At 35.6% G+C, this 22,518-nt stretch overlaps 2 protein-coding genes across 2 annotated transcripts; one reads left to right on the top strand and one right to left on the bottom strand.

The window, feature by feature from the left end:
- The first annotated feature begins 683 nt into the window (after positions 1 to 683).
- Positions 684 to 4,594, top strand: LOC132276856 (probable disease resistance protein At4g33300). Its single transcript, XM_059778481.1, has 5 exons — positions 684 to 1,483; positions 2,300 to 2,700; positions 2,783 to 3,138; positions 3,296 to 3,498; positions 3,640 to 4,594. The coding sequence occupies exons 1-5, from the start codon at positions 796 to 798 to the stop codon at positions 4,464 to 4,466; spliced, it is 2,475 nt and encodes an 824-aa protein (XP_059634464.1). The 5' UTR covers positions 684 to 795; the 3' UTR covers positions 4,467 to 4,594.
- Positions 4,595 to 7,724: 3,130 nt separating this feature from the next.
- Positions 7,725 to 21,298, bottom strand: LOC132276122 (nucleobase-ascorbate transporter 3). The gene is made up of 14 exons (XM_059777392.1): positions 20,896 to 21,298; positions 20,255 to 20,352; positions 19,938 to 20,114; positions 18,671 to 18,771; positions 18,435 to 18,510; positions 18,287 to 18,346; positions 18,011 to 18,195; positions 17,820 to 17,916; positions 17,482 to 17,568; positions 17,324 to 17,382; positions 9,748 to 9,839; positions 9,583 to 9,660; positions 9,331 to 9,491; positions 7,725 to 8,282 (listed from the first exon to the last, which is right to left on the bottom strand). The coding sequence occupies exons 1-14, from the start codon at positions 21,041 to 21,043 to the stop codon at positions 8,064 to 8,066; spliced, it is 1,638 nt and encodes a 545-aa protein (XP_059633375.1). The 5' UTR covers positions 21,044 to 21,298; the 3' UTR covers positions 7,725 to 8,063.
- Positions 21,299 to 22,518: the final 1,220 nt, after the last annotated feature.

Here is a 22,518-nt window from a genome sequence, read left to right as displayed (position 1 = left end):
TCCTTATAATTTTAAATACTAAAAATATAAATAAATTTGAATAAAATTAATTCATGCATCAAATTTTGTTGTTGATAATAATATTCTGAACTTGTATGAGATACCAAGTCACCTGAATTACTTTAGTCAAATATATATATATATATATATATATATATATATATGATTTAGACATTATAATTTATATAGTAATTGTAAGGACTTTGATGAAATCGAATAAGATTATAATTGTTCCACTATATGTTTGTTTATATTAGAATAACCAATAACCAATAGAATTTTACATATAACAACCAAGTTTATGAGAGTTTTCTTTTTGAATTCAACTAAAATTATATAACTACAGAATATTTTGTATTTTTTTTTTAATAAACGTATATATTTTCTAAAACTTATAATAACTTTAGTATCCAAATTCTAAAATCTAGTTGATATGTATACATACATATTGTAAATTAATATAATGCACTTAAAAAAATATCCACTGTAATATACCTATTTGAAAAAAAAAAAAAAAGAAAAAAAAAAAATTGTCTCCCAAAAAAGGAGATAAAGGCAACCCAATTAATAATTAGGGGTATAATAAGATTTTAAAATATAATTTCATAATTTTTTCGAGAAACAAAATTTTTCGCGTGTTTTAGTTTTAGAGAAAATTTGCTACTTAACCAAACGAACCTTAATGAATCATCTGTTCGTTAGTACTGTGTACATACCATTTTATAAAAAGGGAAGGAGCAAAATTCAATTTCACCGCCACTCTGCTCCGGCGTCTCAGGCTCTCAGCCACAGCAAATGGCGGTGACCGACTTCTTCGTCGGCGAAATCGCCACCGAGCTCCTCAAGCAGCTCATAAGCATAACCAGAAAATCCGCCCTCTGCAAGACCACCGCCGATCAGCTCACCTCCACCATCAACGAACTCCTCCCCATAATCCAAGAGATCAAGTACTCCGGCGTCGAAGTTCCCGCCAACCGCCAGCGCCAGCTCGACACTTTCTCCGATACGCTTCGAGACGGCTCGGAGCTCGCCTTAAAAGTCCGCTCCTGCGGCCGCTGGAACGTCTACAAGAACCTGCAGCTGGCCAGGAAGATGGATAAGTTTCAGAAGCGGATCAACACGTTCGTCAACGGCACGATGCAGGCGCACGTGCTCGCCGACGTGCACCACATGAGGTTCGAGTCGGCGGAGAGGTTCGATCGGCTCGAGGGCTCGACGCGGCGGCTGGAGCAGCGGCTCGGCGCCATGAAGATCGGCGTCGGCGAGGGTGGGTTGTTGGGGGAGGCGTTGAAGAGGGTGGAGGAGGAGCAGAGGTACGAGGGTAGTTTGGTAAATTTGGGGGTGGGGATGGAATTGGGGAAGAGGAAGGTGAAGGAAATGGTGATTGGGAGGGAGGATTTAGTTGTGGTTGGGATTTGTGGGATTGGTGGCAGTGGAAAGACTACTCTGGCTAGAGAAATAAGCAGAGATGATGAAATTAAAAGTAAGTCAAAAACCCATATACTAATTTACCCTATGTATATGTATATATGTGTATATGGCTATCTATACATGGTTTGACAAACAACTTTCTTTCCTTTCCTCTCTGTTTGGTTGCTGAGAAAATGTAAATTGTGAATTGTTGTGTTCTATGTTGTTGTGTTACTCAAACATGAGAATTAGAATTCAACTCAGTCAAGTGAAAATTTTAAACCCATATACTTATGTAGTATATGTATATGCATATTTGTGCTTGTCAAACAACTTTCTTTACTTCCCTCTTCTGTTTGGTTGCTAAGAAAATGTAAATTGTGAATTGTTGTTCTATGTTGTTGTGTTACTCAAACATAAGAATTAGAACTCAGCTCAGTCAAGTGAAAATTTTTAAAAAAATACGTATGAAGTATATGTATATGCATATATGTATGTATGTGTTTGTCATAAGTACTTTATTTACTTATCTCTCTGTTTGGTTGCTGAGAAAATGGAGGAAAATTGAAGAAAATGTATATTGAGAATTATTTTTCAAGTTGATGTATTACTCAAAAATGAAAATGAGAACTCAGCCTAGTCTATTGAAAATTTTAAACCTCATAATTTTTAAATTTTAGGGTAGTTCTTTTTACTAGCTTCAAGATGTGTGGTGTCATATGATCAATTAGAATAGTTGATGAAGTTTACTCATGATGATACAACGTTACAATGATGATTGATGAAGGGATGTATTAATTAAGCTAAAATTAGGTTCTGGTTCTCTATATTCAAGCTCATATTGTTACCGTAAGAGTTCTGATAGACCATGTTTATTGTGATTACTTAGGTCATTTCAACGACAGAGTTTTCTTTTTCACGGTGTCGCAGTCTCCAAATGTGGAGCAATTGAGGTTAAAGATTTGGGGAGTGATATCGGGATGCCATTTTGCTGAATCTAGTGATATGGTGTTGCCACAATGGAACCTGCAATATAATTTTAGGACTGTTGTGCGAACACTGGTGGTTTTGGACGATGTTTGGTCACTCGGGGTGCTTCAACAGCTCATTTTTAGTGTCCCCGGATGCAAAACCCTTGTAGTTTCCCGATTTAAATTCCCTCCGGCAGTTATCAACTCCACCTATGATTTGGAATTGTTAAAGGAGGAGGAAGCCATGTCCTTGTTCTGCCACTTTGCATTTGGACAGAAGTCCCTTCCTTTTGGTACTAATGAGAAATTAGTCAAGCAGGTAATAATGTAATCATTCATACACGAACATTCTCACTCTCTCTTTAACTATTTCTAATGCTGACCAGAATTGCTTTCAATAGGTTGTTGATGAGTGTAAAGGGCTTCCGTTGGCTCTAAAAGTTATTGGAGCTTCATTAAGAGATCAGCCTGAACTGATTTGGACAAGTGCCAAGTACAGACTTTCGATTGGCCGGTCAATATGCGAATCCCATGAGATACAGCTTCTCGAACGGATGAAATTAAGTGTAGATCACTTACCTGGGAAGTTCAGGGAGTGTTTCTTAGACTTGGGTTCCTTCCCAGAAGATACAAAAATTCCCCTTGATGTTCTTATTAATATGTGGGTGGAGTTGCATGGTATCAAGGAGGAAGAAGCATTTGCGATTCTTGTTGAACTTTCTAATAAGAATCTCCTCACCCTAGTGAAAGATGAACGGTATGTAGATTGAAAATCTATATGTAGTTCTTGAGTAATCGTTTAGTCATATTATTTATTTATTTTTTATTTTTATTTTTTTTGTTGTTGTTGTTGTTGTTGTTGATTTTATCAAAAATCTGCATTCCTAAAAACCCTTGGTTTGTCAATTTGGCAGTGCTGGAGATATGTATAGCAGTTACTATGAGATTTCTGTATCTCAGCACGATGTGCTGAGAGATCTAGCTATTTACTTGAGCAATAGCGGGAACATAAATCAAAGAAAGAGATTGCTTATGGCAAGGAGGGAATCGGAGCTCCCAAAAGAATGGGAGAATGTGGATCAACCATTCAATGCCCAAATTGTTTCGGTCCATACAGGTATTAACATCATGGTATTACCAGATTGTTACTTTCTTTGAAATACAGTAAAAGAAACCAAATCAACCTGCATGTTAAGTTCTTGCTATTAGGTCTAGCTTTTTACTATATAAGCTCACATTTGCTAACTTCACAATACAGGTGAAATGAGAGAAATGGACTGGGTAAGCATGGACTTCCCAAAGGCTGAAGTTCTTATCCTCAATTTTTCCTCGAGTGAATATTTCCTTCCACCATTTATAGATAACATGCCCAAGCTTAGGGCATTAATTCTCATCAATTACAGCAACTCAAATGCTGTACTTCACAACGTGTCGGTTTTTTCCAATCTGTCCAACTTGAGAAGCGTGTGGTTTCAAAAAATCACTGTTCCCCACTTACCAGAAACTACAATACCCCTCAAGAACTTGCGCAAAATCTCTTTAGTTCTCTGCAAGATTAACGGCAGCCTTCATCAAACAGATATGCCACACCTATTCCCTCGGCTCACGGAACTCACAATGGATCACTGCATCGATCTGATCGAGCTGCCTCCAAGCATTTGCGAGATGTCCTCAATCAAGAGCCTAAGTGTCACCAACTGCCAGAGTCTCAAACAACTGCCCGTTGATTTGGGTAAACTGAAATCTCTACAGATTTTAAGGATATATGCTTGCCTGGAACTGAGAAAGCTTCCTCCCGGCATTTGTGACCTGGTCCATTTGAAGTACCTCGACATTTCCCAGTGTCTTCATCTAGAATGCCTTCCTGACCGGATAGGCGAATTGATTGACTTGGAGAAGATCGACATGAGAGAGTGTCCACAGATGAGAAACCTGCCCAAGTCTCTGGCGTCATTGCGGTCCTTGAGTCGTGTTATTTGCGATGAAGAGATTTCTTGGCTGTGGAAAGATATGGAGAAGGCTCTACCTCATCTGTATGTTAAGGTTGCAAAGGAATGCTTTAATTTGGACTGGCTGAAAGAGTAAATAAGGTCTTAAAACTTTGTCCTTTCCTTTGATATATTTTTCTTCCTGTGCTATTCATTGTATATAATTTGTAGTAAATTTGGACTGGCTTAAAGAGTAAATACCTACTGTTGTTGTTGTTGTTGTTGTTGAACTCAGCATTATGTCGTTCAGATAATATGATCTCTTCTCTCGAGACAATATGGTATGTGTGCACGTGTTTATTTGTTTGAACTTTTGGGAAGGAAAAAAAAAAAAGTCTAATCTGAGATAGGCAGGTAAATTCAATAGGATGATTCTTATTAGGGTCATAAGCAATGATCTTATTTGGAGCAACTCAATTATTTACAGAGCTTGGTCTAAAGAAGTGGGAAGAAGATAGTGAAGGAAAAAAACGAAGAAAAAGTCTAGTTTGCTTCTCTTGAAAAGCCAAAATGACCGAGCTTACCAAGATTTTCGAACATTAGTTAAGCACGTGGGTAGTCCCAAGCGCGTAAAATAAAAAAATTCAACCCACCACATGTTTTAACTTTTAATTGTATTGAACTATATTTTAAACATCATTATTTTCAGTTTTACAAGTTACTTTCGTGTTTTAACACAGTCGTTTTATGAGTAAAAAATTAAAATATAAAATAGGGTAAAATGTAAACAAGAACTATTGTTATTTTACAAATAATCCCTTAAATTAACTCCTTAATATTATTTTTTTGCAAATAAGGTCAAATTCATCACAAAAAAACTATTTTATCCTTTCTCATTCAAATTTTCATTTCTTAATAAATTATTTTTATTATCTTTTCTCTTATTTAAATATTAATCATACTATTTACCTTAATTTTATTATTATTATTAATTTACCATAAAAATGAAAAAAAAAAAGATAAATAAATTTGTAACTATGATTTTCTAAAATAATTAACTTATTATTAAAATTTTATTATTTATAATAAAACTTATTATAAACCAGTTTAAAATTTTTTACCTCAGAAAAATATCTTATTTTTCATACAATATATTGATGAACAATTAATAAACCACATAAATAAAAAAATAAAAAAAAAATGCCTTCTTTTCATGTAACATATTGATTAAAAATAAAAAAAATTAATTAATTTTTTTTTAAAAAAATTCTACTAAAAATTTTTATTTAAACATTAATTTCAAAAATTAAGGGTAAATTTAATAGAAAATATGTCATCATATTTTTATGAATTTTTTTCATAATTTATTTAAATAAGAAAAATAGATTAAGAAGGGACATTATGATCATTTAATAAAATATAATATAGACATTAAAGAATTTTACAATAAAATGTGATAATTTAATAAGTATTATGCACAAAATATGGTTATATATATATATATATATATATATATATATTTATTTATTTATTTATTTATTTTTGCAAGTTAAGAGGATGTTGACCTAGCCTCAAGAGCCACACGTGTGGTTCAAATCATTCATATTTTGTACGAGTGATACTTGCAATGTCAGTGACATCCTTTACGCGTAATTGACTTGCATGTGCATGCTACAAGCTTAATTATTCGTTTAAAGAGACTGTCAAAGAGATCAAACAAAGATTCTTAAGAGTTTGGTACCTTTCCTTTGTTTTCATTTTAAATAAACATATAGTAGTATTAAAGTCCAAACCAATCTTATTCTAGTGATGTTTACATATATGCAACGCGGGAATCCAAACGTGTGGACCCCATATTACAATTTAGAGGCATTACTCACTTATACCTAATAATAAATTACTATAATTAGTAGCTTTCATTTCTTGTTACGGAAAGTTAAGAGAGCATTCATACTGATTGTGTTTGATAGGGTTATTTCTATTTTTAAAAGTCAATATTTGATAACCATTAAGCTATCACTTAAAATATTAATTATCACGCCTAACACTTGTGGCAGAAGACTATAAGTGATTTTAAGTTTTTACCCTTTTTTTTTTTTTTTTTTTAGTTTACTTCGATTTCTTACAAATTTCAATTAATAATATGAATACATATAATATTCAACAAGAAATCCAAATCCTCTATTTTTTGTAGAAAAATAGTATGAGAAAATTAGTGGTTATGAAAAGATATTTTCTTGCTAACCAAACTTTTAAAGTATTCAAAAAAAAATAAACTTTTGAAGCTACAAGTCTATTTATGTACTATTTCTAGGATTTGAGATCAAAATTATGTTATTCAAAATTAGTCTTTATTTTAGTTTATTTTCTTGAAAACAGTTTTCAAAATACTGCCAAAATGTTTTGTGTCTCTTGTTATTTGAAATAAAAACTATTTCTTAAAAAACTCTTGATCTAAAATTGTCTCTGACCTATAACATTTTGCCAAAACCATTCCTGATTTTCCACATAAAATTGTCTCTGACCTAAAGCAATTAATCAAAACTATTTTCCACATCATACTGCCAAAATGTTGTGTCTCTTGTTATTTGAAATAAAAACTATTTCTAAAAAAACTGACCTAAAATTGTCTCTGACCTAAAACATTTAATAAAAACTATTCCTAATTTTCCACATAAAATTGTCTCTGACCTAAAACATTTAATCAAAACTATTCTTGTGGCATTGTAATAATTTAGTTGGAGTTATAATACATCTGTCTCGAAAAGAAATTAGAAATATATATACATCACAAATATATATACAGTTCTGCGACAAGAAAGAGATTGCCCATAATTTTACATATAAACCTCTCTATAACTATACAATTTGTTGTTTGATCTTCTTCTTTCGACCTCCTATTCCCACTAGTCAATTATTCGAAAAGGAAAAAAACGAGAAAAAAAAAAAAAAAAAAAAAAAAAACAGAGAGCAACCACTTATTAGTGGCCTTTTCATTTAATCACAGTGTGAGGTAGCCACACCCTCTCCTCTCTAATGCTTTGTTTGGTAGGAAAGAAGAGAGATGTATGGAAAGAACAAACTTCCTTTGTTCGTGGAGATAATAGACTAAATAAATACTATTATAGATGTTTTAAAATAAATACTATCCTAAATTACACAAATTTTAAATTACATTACTATCCTCTATAAATTACAATATTTTTAGATATTACTGTACATGATAAAAACAATTCAAAACTTTATCTCTCCTTCGTAACATAATAAATTGTGAACTTATTCTCTTCTCTTCTATCCAATCGAATAAAAAGAAAGAAAATCACAATCTTTTCCCTAAGATATCCATCCATCTCCTCTTCTCTCCATTCCATCCAAATTTTGACTTTTCTACCGAACGGAGCACAAGTCATAGCAATATCAACAATTATAGCATTGCTTGATTTTAAAAATGTTTCACAAGTAACAATTTGTGAGGTCCCAAATAAACAAATGTATTTAGGAGAAGTAACAATTTGCTCCTATCTAATTTATTAATAATTCATGTTACTTCAGATTTTAACCCCCAAGTGAAGGCTAAATGCCAATTCTCGATAGAGCCAAAACAAATTCATACTACATAGACTGTACAAATTTTGTCTATGATCTACACACAAGATGAGAAAATTGGATGGAAATGGAACTTTTCTCACACTATAAGCATCAAATTTATACCGCAGAGTAATGTACAAAGGACGATAGAGACCATGAGGTGTGTCTAGAGAAATCTACTGGGGACCAACTCATGTAACTTACGTGGGAAGCTGTAGAACTCCTGATTTCTGCTCTCACCCATCCTGGTCTGGAAGGGAACCCACCATGGAAGACCTCGGTCTTCGGCTGAGTGCTTCGCGTCAAGCGTGTTATCTAGCAGTGTCGCCACAATCATCGCCACGGCAGGAGGTGAAGAGAAGATTGTATTCAGAATATCATTGAACTGCAACCAAAAACAAAAGACGCAACCACATCAGAACATTTTGTAACCATTTGTGAGTTGGTTCTTGGTTGGTTTGGGTGGGTTAAGGGCACAACTTAACAAGTACTACTCCCTCCATCCCACAAAAAATGTCGGCCTTTCCAATTTTGGTTGTCCCAAAATAATTGTCTCAATTCAAAATCCAATTCGTAGGTTAAGGGCACAACTTAACAAGTAATTCAATAGACCACCCCACCTGGGAAATTGTCAGGCACTAGTTAAGAAGAATATATCATTGTTAGTACTTCGTAAGAATTTTTGGGGCATAAATTAATAATTCATTCAGTAGTCCAGAACATTAAGGAAATGGGAAGAAACCAAAATGAAGAAAACAGAAAAGAAAAGACGAAAAAAAACGGAAGACATACATGGACATTCAAGCAGTAGTTAAGAATAAATCATTTTTAGTAAACTCTCAAAATAAGATAAAATGAAAATGGAAAAATTCTACTAGTGTGTCATCGAAGTTGAGAGAGATTTTTTATATGATGACCATCAAACACGAACACTAAGTAATAGTAAAATTGGTAACCTAATAATTCATTCAATAGTCCAGATCATTAAGGAAATGGGAAGAAACCGAAATGAAGAAAACAGAACAGAAAAGATGAAAAAAAAAGGAAGACATACATGGACATTCAATCAGTAGTTAAGAATAAATCATTGTTAGTAAACTATCAAAATAAGATATAATGAAAATGGAAAAATTCTACTAGTGTGTCATCGAAGTTAAGAGAGATTTTTTATATGATGACCGTGAAACACAAACATAAGAGTGAGTAAAATTGGTAAAAAGTGATCAAGACAGAGGTCCCAAAAATTACTTTCTATATACAGTTGCTGATAGCATTTTATATGCCATTGCCCATGTGGTGCATCCTTTATTTAATGTCCTTAAAAACTTATAGCTACTCACATCTATCTCTGCTTCATATTAATAATATCACCATTGACAAACAACATGAAGAAACCGAATCATATAAAAAAAGCAACAATGATATCTGCTTACCCAGCCACCGTCAGCTTTAACAGGTCCATGACCGGCTGCATCAGTGTTCATGACAAAATATTGTGGTATTGATATAGCAAGGAACAGAGAGAGACCCAGTACGTAGATGTTCCGCATTGAATTTTTGTTTGCAAATTGAATGAACGTAATCCCAGTAGCAGCTGTGGAAAAATAAATGTGCATAACTTCAAATAAGAAGACAAGAAAAGAAAGAAGCTTACAAGCTAGCAGCAATGCACCAGGAGTACTTACCAACAATACCATACAAGACACAGTATATGGCAGCAAATATTGGCAAAGGTATTGATGCGAAGAAGGCACCAAACTTTCCTGAAAGACATTCTTAAACATAATTCAATCATAAACGCAAAGCGGCCTTGAATACAATTATGATGAAGATATAAAAAAAAAACAAACCGAATATCGAGAAGATAATCATGAAACCAGTCGATACTTGCACCACCCTTCTGCTGCCAACATGAGTTAGTCCAAGCAGGCCAACATTTTCACTGCATTATCATTCAGATATATCATTAAAAGCTACACACACACACACACACACACAGCAGATTCTAAGCTAACTATCAAGGGTTACCAAAAACTACTACCACTTTATCCTTCCCATCCTTTCTACTGTTTAGATGATGGGTCTTGGAGCTACCAGGGGACGGTCCAGCAGGACTTCTGATTTAAGCATCAGAAGTAAATTGGACAAAATAAATACATAATAAAACATAAGTTCCCTTAGTGGGCTCGATGTAATGAGGCTCAAGGGAAGGGTGCACAACTGAAGCGAGCTGATTGGAACTGAACCTGGCATCCATGGTTTGGTTTGGTTCTCCGGTGAGGTCGGTTAGGCTTCGGTTCAAAAATTAGGATGGTTTAGTTATTGGTGAATGGTGGCCAATCAGTTTCCTCAAACCCACCCTCTTATTTGTGTGCCTTTTGTATTTCATAATACATGGCTGGTTTATGCAAGATGTTTTGGAATAAAGATAATATATATACCAGAGAAAACAAATCTCCACAATCAAGTGTAATTATGAATGATGCACTCAACTTCTAGCCTTTATAAATATAATAATTAAATAACAAAGTGGAAACTTCATCCTATTCCACTTTTGTAATGAAATGTAGCACTTCATGCATGACATAAGCCTCCAGTAGTGAATTTGACATCAGAGGACTAATGTATTTGCGCCCTGAATTTTGTTTTGGACCCATTTTGATCTGCAAAAAAAATGAGGGAAATTTTTTTTTGACCAATTTGCTCTCTTGGGGGTGGTGGACCCGGTTTTAGGACACTCACATAACCCAGTATATAAGGGCGTTTAGAGTTTGTAGTGTGTGATGAGAGAACACTGGAAGCCACAGTTTAAAGAGAGAGATGGGGTGGGGTTTCAAAGGCGGAGAGTCGGAGACTAAGCCCAGGGGGCACGTGTCCCCTGGATTTTTTTTCTCTTTATTATATATACATATATATACATATATTTGTGGATATTTTTTTTTCCCATCAAATACATAGAGCCCCCTTGAAATGAAATTCAGGCTCCACCCCTGGGGATTTGGGGGCTGAAATTTTGATTTCCTATTTTCGTAGAGTGAAATCTTTTGTCGGATATCTTCACTGTGGACGTAGGCTTTACGCCGAACCACATAAATTTTTATGTTCTTTGTGTGGTGTGTTTACCTTCTGTCATGTTTCTTGATTGCATTTTTAGTTCATGGCGTTTGTCGTAACAATATTAGCCCAAGTTTTGATCCACTGAAATTTTAATCGATAAGCTTGTTAACCGCAAATTCATTTGACTAGACCAGCATTTTTCTGCATTTGGTTTGGTTTGATTCTTCAAATCTATGTTTCAGTCTAGGCTGGGATTTCAAGAACCTAACTAAGCCGGTTTGGTTTGGTGTAGCATCTAAACCATATGTGTGGACCAGATAGTTGAGCTCAACTCTTAGATCTAAATTTGTTTCGTAAGTACCAAAAAGGCCCCACAAGCATGCAGAGAGTTGCAATGGGAATTAGCATGTAGTTGATTTAGTGGTAGAGAACAACAAACTTTTAAAGTGTATAGAAGGCGTGGCAAGGAGGGCGCTAAGGCTCGCGGTTTAATTTGGCACATGCTAAATGAAGTGGGGTCCACTTGGAGTCTTGAATAATTAGGAGGTTTGGTCAAATTGTATAGTTATGGTAAATTACATCAATTATGATGAAATTGGATAGTTATGGTAAATTGCATCAATTATGGTCAAATTGCATCAGTCAAGTGTTTGTTACTTTATTATGCTAGAGTCAACCATTGATTACCTCAATTATGGTAATCCAAGGGTCATAAGTTGTTATAAAAAGGATAGTATGTAAACTTTATGACTCGGTGAATGAATGAATAAAAAAAGTGTTGTGAAATTTCTTGGTGAGTGATTCACAAGATATGAGGGTGTGAGGCCTTCTCCATGTGTGACGCCTAGACCCTGTTGGTGTGATTCCAATAGGCAGCTCCTATTCTATTTCTTTTCTCCTTTTATTTTTCTACATTTCTACTATCAAACCTCCAAATTTCAGCCCAGGTTATTTGAACTTCCAACCTTTGAATTATGTAAGTTTTTATCTATTTAAGGCTGCGCTCTTGTCCTACATCAGTTTTTGGCAGCAAAGCCTAGGTAGAAATTATGTTTACACGATAAAAAAAACAAAAGATTGGATAATGGGAGGTTCATGCTAATGAGAGGTTTGAAAAGTAATTGAATGCATCTTTCATTGCCCTCATTCCTAAGTAGGCTGGCGTGTCTAATACTCTGATGTTGAGGACTTTAGACCAATAAGTGGGATGTATTTATAAACTTATTGCTAAAGTCTTGCTTTAAAGATTGAGGGAGGTTCTTGATGGAGTTATCTCAGAGTCTCAAAATGCCTTTATTGGGCAGGCAAATTCTGGATTCCACTCTTATTGCCGCCAGCAAATGTGTGGACTATAGGTTGAGGAAGGTTACTTCGTGCCGCTTTGGGGAGAAGGGAGGGGGATGGTCTTCTGGGCAGTTACATCTGTTGTTGGCAAAGGAGTGTGGAAATGCATTCGAAAAGGTTGGGATGAGTTCTCTAAGCATATTAGATTCAGAGTTCGGGAGGGCAAGGAAATCACAGATTCTAAGAGGATTTTTGGTGTGGTGATCGCCCGTTGTCTTGTTTGTTCCCAAGACTTCTCAGGATAGCTGTTGATAGACATGCTATGGTAGCAGAATGTTATCAACTTGAAAGCGTAGGGCTTACGTGGGAGTACATTTTTTACGCTCTTTTCAGGATTGGGAACTAGACAATGTTTCTGGCATGCTGGATCTTTTGTATAGACAGGAGATGGATGGTAGAGGCTCTGATTCCTTGGTTTGGGTGAATTCTTCTCAGGGGATATTTGAGGTCCGCTCCTTGTTTCTCTGCCTTTCCGGGTTTCATGGTTCCAATTTTCTGGGGAAAACGGTTTGGCATTCGAACGCTCCTCTCGTAGTTGCCTTTTTTTGTTTGGACTGCAGTTTAGGGCAAGATTTTGACTTTGGACAATCTAAGAAAGAGAAGACAGGTCACAGTCAATTGGTGTTGTCTGTGTAAGAATGATGGAGAGTCCGTGAATCACCTTCTTTTGCATTATCCGGTGGCTCATGCCTGCTGAAGTCTTTTTTTTGGTTTTTTCGGCATTTAGTGGGTTATGCCTCGGTCCTCGAGGGATTTGATTAACGGTTGGAGAAGCTTCAATGCAGGGGCCCACATCCGGGATTTTTGGAGGGTGTCTCCCCTTTGCTTTTGGTGGCGTATTTAGAATGAGCGAAATAGAAGATCTTTTGATGGGGAGGAATCTTCCATTGGGGCGCTGAAATTTACTATTATTTATTCTCTTTTTAGTTGCATGATGGGAAGAAATTGTATATCTTTAGATGAAATCATGGATTTTTGGGTTCTTTAGGTCCCTAAGACCTTTTTTTGACTCTAGCCATTGTATAGCCTTCAGGATGCGTTCCCCTTTTGAACACTCTCTAATATACTTTTATTTATAAAAAATTAATTAAAAAAAAAAAAAAAGGGATTAGATAAGAGATTGAGTTGCTTCACAGATTGTGGAACAATTTAAAGGGTTGAATGTTCAATGCAATGAGATAGGAGCTCGAATTCTGCGGTTTAACAATTCAGTAGCCCTTGAAGAAGGATCTGCATTTGGTACTAATGATGGCAGAAACAGGGAGCAACAACACCCTTTAAACTCCCAGCAAAGGCGTGATTTGAAGGCTGACCCACCACTACATCCTATGTTGGAATTTCCAAGAAATTCGTTAGAGGGTGAATCATAATAAGCCATATGATGCCACTGGGGATATTATAAAGAAGTTAAGTAATGGAACTCGCAGCACACTTCAACAACAATGATGTCAAATGGTGGATCAAACCATCTTTCTATAACATGCTGATCTTGAAGGAATGTGTACGATGGCCAGCAAGGATAATAAGAACATGCTTGACGATGAGACGCACAGCACTGATCATCTGGAAGAGGATGAAGTGAATCTCTCCTCCATCTCCGTTGTGAGGCAAATCCTTAAAGACCCTAAAGTTGAAGACGAAGATGGGCGGCTCTCCTCTAATTTTCAGATGCAAGTTCTCTGTGGAAACCAAGCTTGGAAGCCTATTATTGATGACGGTGGCAGCCCAAGTGTTGTCTCCACAACCATGGTCAAGCGTTTCAAACTTTCCATCCAACTATATTCACAACTGTTCAAAGTGGTTTGGATTGATCGTACTTATATTCCAGGGATTTATTCAGATTAGGAGAGGAAGTTTAACACGGTTATAATTCTTGGTCTTATTCGCCAGGAGTTGCTATACATTATGGAATACAACATGAGCACAGTTCCAGCGTCATTTTGGAACTTCACAATCTTGTTGATACACAGGAAAATCTTGCAGCTAGGCCTAATTCTCCAACTTCATTGCAACCAGTGTTATTAAAGGCTCAAGTCGCACCAAGGCACTAGAGGTTCTTTGGAGCCTAGGCACACGACGAGGCGCGCGCCTGAGTGAAGTGAGGCGCACAATTGAAAATTTAAACTACTATAAAACATTGATATCTCATAAGTCATATCAATATTCTAAAAATTAATATCAAATATAAAAAAGTAAATCCATCAACTATACTAGCATCCAACAACCATAAAACAGAGCACAAATTTGTTTTCTTGAAAGGCAAAACACAATTGGTTTTTTTTTGAATGGCAAAACAAAGCACAAAAAGAAATAAATCTGTTTACAAAAAATAAAATAAAAAATTGTTAACAAGAAAAGAAAAGAAAAGAAAAGAAAAAATAGAGGCAAAAAAAAGGCACAGAGACAAAAATACAGAGAGAGAGGAGAACTAGACGAAGAGAGAGATGTAAACAAAGATAAGAAGAGAGGAATAGAGAAGAGAAAAGTAGAGGAGAAGAGAGAGAAGAAGCAGAAAGAACTGATGTGGCTATGTCGTTCGTCTCTACGACTAGGGCTTTGTCGTTCGTCTCACAGTCTCACTCTTTTTTTGTTCGGTTGACACTTTGACTCTGGGTCTTCTTATTTCTTTATTCTTTTGAACAAAAGTTCCTTCTCTCGTACACTTAGGCTTTCTTATTTGTTTATTAAGTTGCCAAAAGTACCCTTCTTGGCTTAAGAAATAAAATAATCATTAAAAAAACAGAAAACCGATGAGGCAGGACGAGGTGCAACCGAGGTGCGCGCCTAGTAAAAGTCAGTGAGCCTGGGATGACAACAGGCGCTACACCTGCACCTTGAGCCTAGGCGTGCCTTTTAAAAACAATGATTGCAACAGCTAGTTGAGGTTGCAAGGAATCCTTCTGCCAGTGTTACTGCATTGGCTTGTGTAGCTGTTGGAAAGGAGAACACCACTAGAACGCAACCAGAGACAAAAAAGACTGCTGGCTATTCTGCAGCTGGTAGGGAAGACTATAATGTCCCAGAACCAGTGGAACCAGATTCTGCTAGTTTCCATGAGAAGGTTTCCATGTTATTTGCATGGTGGCACTGGATATGTGAACTTCTTCTTCCTGAATATGATGCTGTTTGTGCCCATTATGTCTTGCAATTGCGACACAATGGACTTCTGAAAGGGGATGATATGTTAGGCCCTTTTTTCCGCCACCTCATGGAACATTCCGTATCGCATTGCCTATCTTCTGAGGTGATTCTTTTTGATCCTTCGCAATCGTCTAAACAAGTACAGCCATTGTCTTTCCTTGCTATCGATATATATGCAAAACTTGTCTTTGCAATCCTCAAGTTCTGCTCTGTCGACCATGGATCTATTAAACTCTTTTTTCTGCCTAAGGTTTTGGCAGTAACCGTAAAATTTATTTAAAAAAGATGCAGAGGAGAAGAAAGCATTTTTTTAATCCAAGGTCATATTTTAGGTTGTTCCTAAACTGGCTTCTGGACCAAGGCTCCCTTGAACCTGTCTTTGATGGTGGAAATTTTCAGATTTTGACTGCTTTTTCAAATGCATTTCACGCTTTGTAGCCCCTTAAAGTTCCTGCATTCAGCTTTGCGTGGCTTGAGCTAGTGAGTCCCAGAAGTTTCATGCCAAAATTGCTGACGTGAAACTCCCAGAAGGGAAGGCCTTATTTTCAATGCTTGCTGGTAGGTTTATTCCAATTTCTGGAACCATTCCTGAGAAATGCTGAATTTGGAGATCCGGTTCATTTTCTTTATAAAGGCACACTGAGGGTTTTGCTAGTGCCACTTCATGAGTTCCCAGAGTTCCTTTGCAATTATCGTTTCAGCTTCTGTGATGTTATACCTTCTGGCTGCATCCAGATTCGAAGCATCATCTTGGGAGCATTTCCACACAATATGAAGCTTCCTGATCCTTTTACTCCTAACGTGAAGATTGATTTGCTTGTAGAGATCAACCAATCTCCATGTATTTCCTCAGAGGTTGATGCTGCCACGAAAGCCAAACATATGGTCCATCATGGTTCCTTGGAATACTTGATGGGTGCTGCTATGATTATTGTTCAAACGCTGATTGTCGATCTCCATACTGAAGGGTACAACCTTTTCCTCAATACAATTGTTAGTCAACTGTTAGATCACCAACTTGTTTCAACAAGAGGAGGTGGTCATCAAACATTCCTTAGTAACTGGAGGGGATGTCCACTTTTTTATTGTACTTGGATTACTGACAGTGAGTTCCAACACCTAGCTCCTTACTACCTCGTTGGGGTCGAGTTTTTCCAAGCCAGGGAGAATTGGTAGAGAACAGCGGCAGCAGCCTTTTAAAGTGTATAGAAGGTGTGGCAAGGAGGGCTCTAAGGCTCAAGGTTTAATTTGGCACCTGCTAGATGAAAGTGGGGTCCACTTGGAGTCTTGCATAATTAGGTGGTTTGATCAAATTGCATAGTTATGGTAAATTACATCAAATTATGGTGAAATTGCATGGTAAGTTACATCAATTATGATGAAATTGCATAGTTATGGTAAATTGCATCAATTATGGTCAAATTGCATCAGTCAAGTTTTTGTAACTTTATTATGATAGAGTCAACTATTGATTACCTCATTGAATTGTTGGGTGATTCCAATAGGTAGCTCTTATTCTATTTCTTTTCTCCTTTACTTTTCTACATTTCTACTATCAAACCTCCAAATTTCAGCCCTGGTTGTTTGAACTTCCAACCTAAATTCTGTAAGTTTTTAGCTATTGAAGGCTGCGCTCTTGTCCTACATCATTTAGATATTCTACTTTAGATGAAAAATGCACACATGACTAAAAAACTACTAACTTTTCCCTGGTGTTGATAACATTTACCACATAAAATGGAGCAAACACTAACCAAATCTTAATAATCACGTAATTCAGAGCGTTGTTATGACAAACATTTCCTAAAAATTGACTAGCTTAACTACAGCATAGATTAAAGATTTATAATGCATATGATTATGATAGCAGCATCAATTTCTTACACTGATGCGGTAGTTCCAACAACGGCACCAAATACCCCATCAAGCAGCTGACTAACACCCTGCACTCACAAAGGACAACTAAATGATTATCATCTCAAGGAAAAGTTCATGAGGAAGCAGGGGGAAAAAACAGATAACTTCTAATTCAGTATACGAACCTGCAGACCAATGCTTCGGCTAAGCACATATGCAGGAGGGGCTGTAGCACCTGCAAGCCGTGAAGCAGCAAAAAATGTTCCAGTGGACTGCACTACGAATGGACAAAATGACTAAAGTAGAAAGTGAATTCAAACAAAAACTTTTTCTTTGCTGCCTAAAAAGAAAGGGAACCAGGTTTAAATTTCATTGTCTGCACCATTTACAAAAAATAATTTTTTCAGAAAAGCAAATGCTTGGAACAGTGTTAAAATTATCAAATCATCAAGTTGAATTAAAACAACGAAATGAAAACTAAAAGACTGTTATGCACCGAGTCAAAGTAGGGTAGCAACTAAACCTCTGCCGTTGAAACAAGAGCAGCTCCCATCATCCCAAATACATGGCTTGCTCTAAATATAGGAGCACCCCACTGAAAAGGGTATGGAATTTTGACCCTATATTGAAAGAAACATCAAGTAACATTTCGTAAAAAGGTAGATTATCTGAAAGGTAAACCTAACTAAAAGGAATTCTATTCTATTAGAATACCATGGAGCAGATGACATGAGAGAGGAACTATCTATTCGGCAACTCTGCTTTGTTTGCTCCCGAACGTTATTGTAAGCACCAGCTGCAGTGAGAATAGCAGCAAAAGCCCATACAATCCCAATACAGAGGAGCAAACCAAACCTCTCGAGTATGGAATAGGTGCGTGGGTGAATGTGCTTCAGATACTGCAGCAAAAAAATATATATTTCTGATTTTCTGTTTTTGCTCTAGAGAAGATCATCAATAGAATATGCCAGTTTAACATAGATTTATCACCTGTTGGACTATGACCAGAAATATTAGCATGGGCAGGCCAATCTCCACACAATTTGCTAGCTGTAGACAATAATGGGAGTTATATAATGGTTTTTTCATAATAAAATTTCAGTTTCACTAACGCTTAATCAATCAAGGAAAAGAATACCTCGGGAAAGCCCCTTCCAAACAGACCAAGACCAACCACACAAACCACTGGTACAATAACAACAGGACTGAAGAGCCTGCCAAATAAAAAAATAATTCGTGATAACTTGAAAAATCAAGAGCAAATTAGCATAATTTTTTTTGTTAGGATATTAAGTTTCAAAAAAGACACAATTTATTTGTAGGTCTAGCGAAAACAAGTGGGTAGAATTGCTAACGAAGTAAAAACTCTGTTACCTTGTGAACTTCGCCCATATCATAAAATATCCTAGCACAATATTAATGATGGAAGACACGATCAGAGATCCTTGAATGGCTCTTATAGTGTGGAGGAATCTCTACAAGCACCACATCAGAGCAATCAAGAAAGGTCCATCTTGAATGTTAACAACAAAACTAACTCATCGATGAAAACATGGAATTAAATTATAATTTAAGGCTCTGACTTAAGTACCATTAGCAACTCCAAATGAAGTAATGAAAATGTAAAGCAAGGTAGTTCACAATGAAATAACCAAAATTACATGTCAATTATCCATGCAAAGTAACCCCAAGGGGTTCGCTCAAGTGGGTAAGACACTTGGCCATGGTGCCTCAGGAAGCATCAAGTTTAAGGTTCGACTCCTCTTGGGTGCAAACAATTCCTTGGAGGGTGTGGGTGGGTGGGTGTTGGTTTTTTTTTTTTTTTTTTTTTTGAAGGGGGGTAGTATATATAGGTCCATGCAAAGTGTTAATGCTTAAACATGAGTGGAAGATCAGTGGCAATAACCTAAAATGAAGGTGCTGAGAAATTGAGATGGAAAGGTCGCATTGGAGTACAATATAGGGGAGAGACAAATTAGATGACTTTGTCACATGGAATGAATTCCATTCATCGCATCAGCAAGCAAGACTTGGATTGGAGCTTAAGGTACCAGAACAATAACAAGTGCGCATCGGTGACTGATACAAAAGCAGGTATCCCTCCAATTAGAAAGGGGTTGCAATAATACATGGTTGGGGGTTGAGACTAAACACGTTCTAAAATTAAGTTGAGTACGAAATTAAAATTAAAGAACGAACTTTAGAAGGATGAAAGTATGCATTCACCAATGAAACATAAGTTAAACATTCATAAACTATACAGAAGAATAGACAAAGTCCAATGTAAGTAGCAAAGTATTGACAGTGTCAGTGATTTTTACATGTAATAGTAATGAATTATGGACCTTTTGCAAGTATAACATAACCGGCATGCCAAGCAAGACTTGGTCCGACTCCTACCTATGGAAGTGGCAGGAGACGCCACTCAGGCTCATAGTCAGTGGTCTGAATTCTGAAACTCTGAATTATGGGCATTAACAAGATAACTATGCTTACAAAACATTTATCGGTTTAACATCTTAAAGAAATTTGGGATAATTTGTGACAGAACAAACCGCTTGAAGTAGAAAAAGATAATCAAGCATCACCAAAACTTGTCATCAGTGTTTATGATCAAATACTTAACAAGAAGTTTGCATACCTGGTGTTCACTTGTGAAGTCTCTACCAGAGAGGTCATTGATGATCAACAACACTGATAGCACATAAGCAAATGATGGACCCATCACCGTAGGAAGTCTTGTCCCAAAAAGGGTTTGCAGGAGCGTATTCACACCCGACATGAACAGCAGCGCTTGAATCACACGGACCTTATCACCCTACTCAAGTGAATCAATGGACCTTAGAGATGCTATCTTTTAATTCCATAATTACAAAGTTGAAATATAATTTCTACTAGATTATATAATTCAATCAGTCAATATAATTAACCATAAGAGAGATGGTGAATAAGACTCACAGCATCGCCACCCATTCGAGGAACAAGTATTGAGGCAATCATAACTACAGTACCAAGCATCACAATATAGTGTTGAAAAGCCAGTAAAACTGTTTGTGCTGCAAAATTTAAATCCACTAAAATCAATAGCTGCCAAAGATGTAACAGATTATCGTAATAGTAGCACCAAAAAAATCAGAAAACCAAATTGGGTGAAAGTGAAACATGTTAGCCACTGAATAAAAAAGTTAGTAAAACTTCCTTTAAAACTCCATAAAAGTCAAAAAAAAAAAAAACCATAATACATGTATATAATAATATGGGTGGGGGATAAGCAAGACTCAGTTAGAGAATTCAACATGTATATAGGGGCAATTAAACTTGACAAAAAGAAAACAGAATCAGAATCCAGATATGATTTGCCAAAATTTTAGACTAACAAGATCCCATATTCTGTGTGTGTGTGTTTTGGTGTGTGAAATACAAAAAATTCTTCCCAAATCATCACACGAACTGGCACATGCATAAAATTAGCAGGACCATAGACACACCAAAAAGTACAAACCTTTTAATGTAAAGGAGCATAAATTTAGAAGACCAAATAAAAAAATTAATATATATTCATATTATATGAATAACAGGAAGAGAGAGAGAGAACTGACGCCATGAAGGGTTGGAGTGGATGCAGTAGTGGAGTTGAAGGAGTTGCTCGTTCGGAGGAAAAATAGGGCCTTTGGCGGCTCCAAGAGGTAGTGACGGAACCGCGCGACTTGGCGGTGGCTGGTGGTGGTGGTTTGCGGTCTCTACCATAGCTGTTTCTTCACTGCCTCTGCTTCTGGGTATTGGTAATTTTGGATACAATTCAAATATTTTCCAAAAATCACCGACTAAACATAGAAAGAAATTAGTACTAGAAAATATGTGGAAATTTCCCAGAACTTTATATATACGTGTATATTATTATTCTTCTACTTAGTATATAGATGGATCAGATGAAGAACATGTGCTCTAACAATAAAATATTCTCACCACTTTAGAGAGAGAAAAAAAATATGAAAAGGAGAATTGATAATTACGTTAAGGTTGTCCGTATCGAGGAACATAACGCGTGGGCCTTCTTCAAACTTCGATTTCTGTTTTCAAATTTGACTCTACTTCTTCCTCAAATAACAATATTGCCATTTAGACACAAATTGAAAAAAAAAATTTACAAATCCTCCATCAAGCGGTTTTAAGAGGAATTAGTTATTATAGGAATTGTTTTCCGTTCTATTTTTGTCTATGTTTCTATTTTTAGATGTCACAAAATATATGTTTCATTTAAAAAATAAATATATTTTTGCATAATATACATAAATTATTCTTTCGATATTAATTTGTGAACTAATTACGAAGAGCATTCTTTTGTCTTTTTTTTAATAAGAATAACTTTGAAAATAACCATAAAAAAATTAGATCTCTAAAATGCTCAATAATTTTGGAACGGATGGAAAATGATAGTTATCATGTTGAGTTTTGTTGTTTTCTTACTTTAGTAAGGAAACACACTTACGTGATGAATCACCTTCTACTTTGAAAAAATATGAAAGTACCACCAAGTTACATTATTTCGGTGGTGAAATTAACTTATTTTAAGTATGAAAAATCATGCGCAAGCCATGAGACTCATGACTATTATCACATTATTAGTGTTAAAATAGGCTTGCCACGCATAAATCAAATGAAAGAGGAAACATAAGTTTTCTTCAAATTTTGTCAAAGAAACACAATGTAAAATTTAATGGTTGAAGTGGAAAATAAACCCTGAAAAGTATGTTTAAATTACATTTTTGTAGTATGAAAAATGAGCAAATAAGGGATTCTGACACCGAAAAATGACGTGTGCGGATCATGTGATAAAAAAAAGGCTCTTCAAAGAAAGTACAGTAATTATTTATAGGAATATGATTTGGCATTTGACTTTATGTAATATATATTACATTAAATTTCATTTGATTTTTTAGATAAATATAATAATAAAAATTATTTTTTAATTTAAAGATATCTATATATATTACATTATATTTATTATTATTATTATTAGTTTTTTTACATTATATTTTATTTGATTTTATTCTCAATTTTGTGCAAGTTCTTTTAAGCAATTTTAACTTCTACTCATCTTTATTGTTTTTGTAAAGAGAATCTTGAGGGGCATTTTTGTACTTTTGTATATCTTATTTTATTTAAATGACAATAAATTCTTAATTGCTCACTTTTCATACCATACCGGTGGAATTTAAACA

Source organism: Cornus florida, unplaced genomic scaffold, assembly GCF_030987335.1.
Source record: "Cornus florida cultivar Cherokee Brave unplaced genomic scaffold, ASM3098733v1 CherokeeBrave_3.0.0_Hap2_Chr10, whole genome shotgun sequence".
Taxonomy (NCBI): Eukaryota; Viridiplantae; Streptophyta; class Magnoliopsida; order Cornales; family Cornaceae; genus Cornus; species Cornus florida.
Note: the sequence above shows the minus strand (reverse complement) of the source record. Positions and strands in the feature narration are given on the sequence as shown.